This window comes from Eurypyga helias, unplaced genomic scaffold (genome assembly GCF_000690775.1).
Source record: "Eurypyga helias isolate BGI_N326 unplaced genomic scaffold, ASM69077v1 scaffold662, whole genome shotgun sequence".
NCBI lineage: Eukaryota > Metazoa > Chordata > Aves > Eurypygiformes > Eurypygidae > Eurypyga > Eurypyga helias.
Genome location: NW_010233855.1, coordinates 64978 through 65817, shown reverse-complemented (window position 1 = coordinate 65817; position 840 = coordinate 64978). Strand labels below are relative to the sequence as shown.

General features: G+C 45.0%; 1 protein-coding gene across 1 annotated transcript in view; it reads right to left on the bottom strand.

The window, feature by feature from the left end:
• Positions 1-265: 265 nt before the first annotated feature.
• Positions 266-840, bottom strand: part of LOC104517236 (protein lin-28 homolog B-like) — a gene marked incomplete at its 5' end in the record, with an annotated part of 39427 nt that continues 38852 nt past the window's right edge. Inside the window, 1 exon segment of the mRNA XM_010161831.1 lies at positions 266-840. This exon segment is cut by the window's right edge and continues 20 nt beyond it. Coding sequence (XP_010160133.1) covers positions 662-840 — 179 coding nt within the window.

Here is an 840-nt window from a genome sequence, read left to right as displayed (position 1 = left end):
ACAACGGGTGGTGACAACGAGAGCCGTGTTGAGTCACAACACTGCCCTGCCTGGGCACGGGGAGGGGTTTTGATACTTTTGGAGAAAGAAAATAACTCAGATTGATGGTATTGGGGGGGGAGGGGGGGATGTCTTAGTATCTTCAGTACCATATGGCAGCTTTAAAATATGAAAGCATCCTTTGGTTCGCAAGAGAAGTAACAGTCTTGATCTCGGTTCTGCGTGTGGTTTTTCAGGTTCGGTTTGGTTTTGAGTAACATTTCTTGGGTTTTCTTGTTTGGGTTTTTGAACGTGTTTGGAACTAGGTTCTAGGAATGAGTTCAGGAACATTTGTGGAGACTGTGCCTATTGCTTCACAGTGATGTCTTGTGGGAGCTGGAGAGTGGTCTGATGGAAAAAATATATATTTATCGATATGTACACATACACACACACGCGCGTGCACACTCATACACACACATACAGAAGGTAAAACGTAACACACCCTGCTCAAATGTATTTTGCTTGGAGTGATTTGTCTATCAAAGAAAAAAAATTCACAGTTCCTCAACAGTAGTTAAAAATTCCAGGTCAGCTACTGATAATGAAATTATTTCCCCTGTACTTGCATGAGGTAGACATCCCAAGAGGATAAAGAAAATGGAAAGTTACAACAAATGCATTAAGTTTTTTTCCTTTTCTGAACAGAAGGCCCCTTTCTGTTCGGCTCTTCGGGCGATGCAGACAACTTACTCGACGAAGCTTCCTGTGGTGACCTGCCCGAGCGCTCCGAGGTCTCCGACCTGCCCTCCTGAGAGCACGACGGAGATGAGTAGCTGTGCGTTCCTCCCCCTTCTCTCG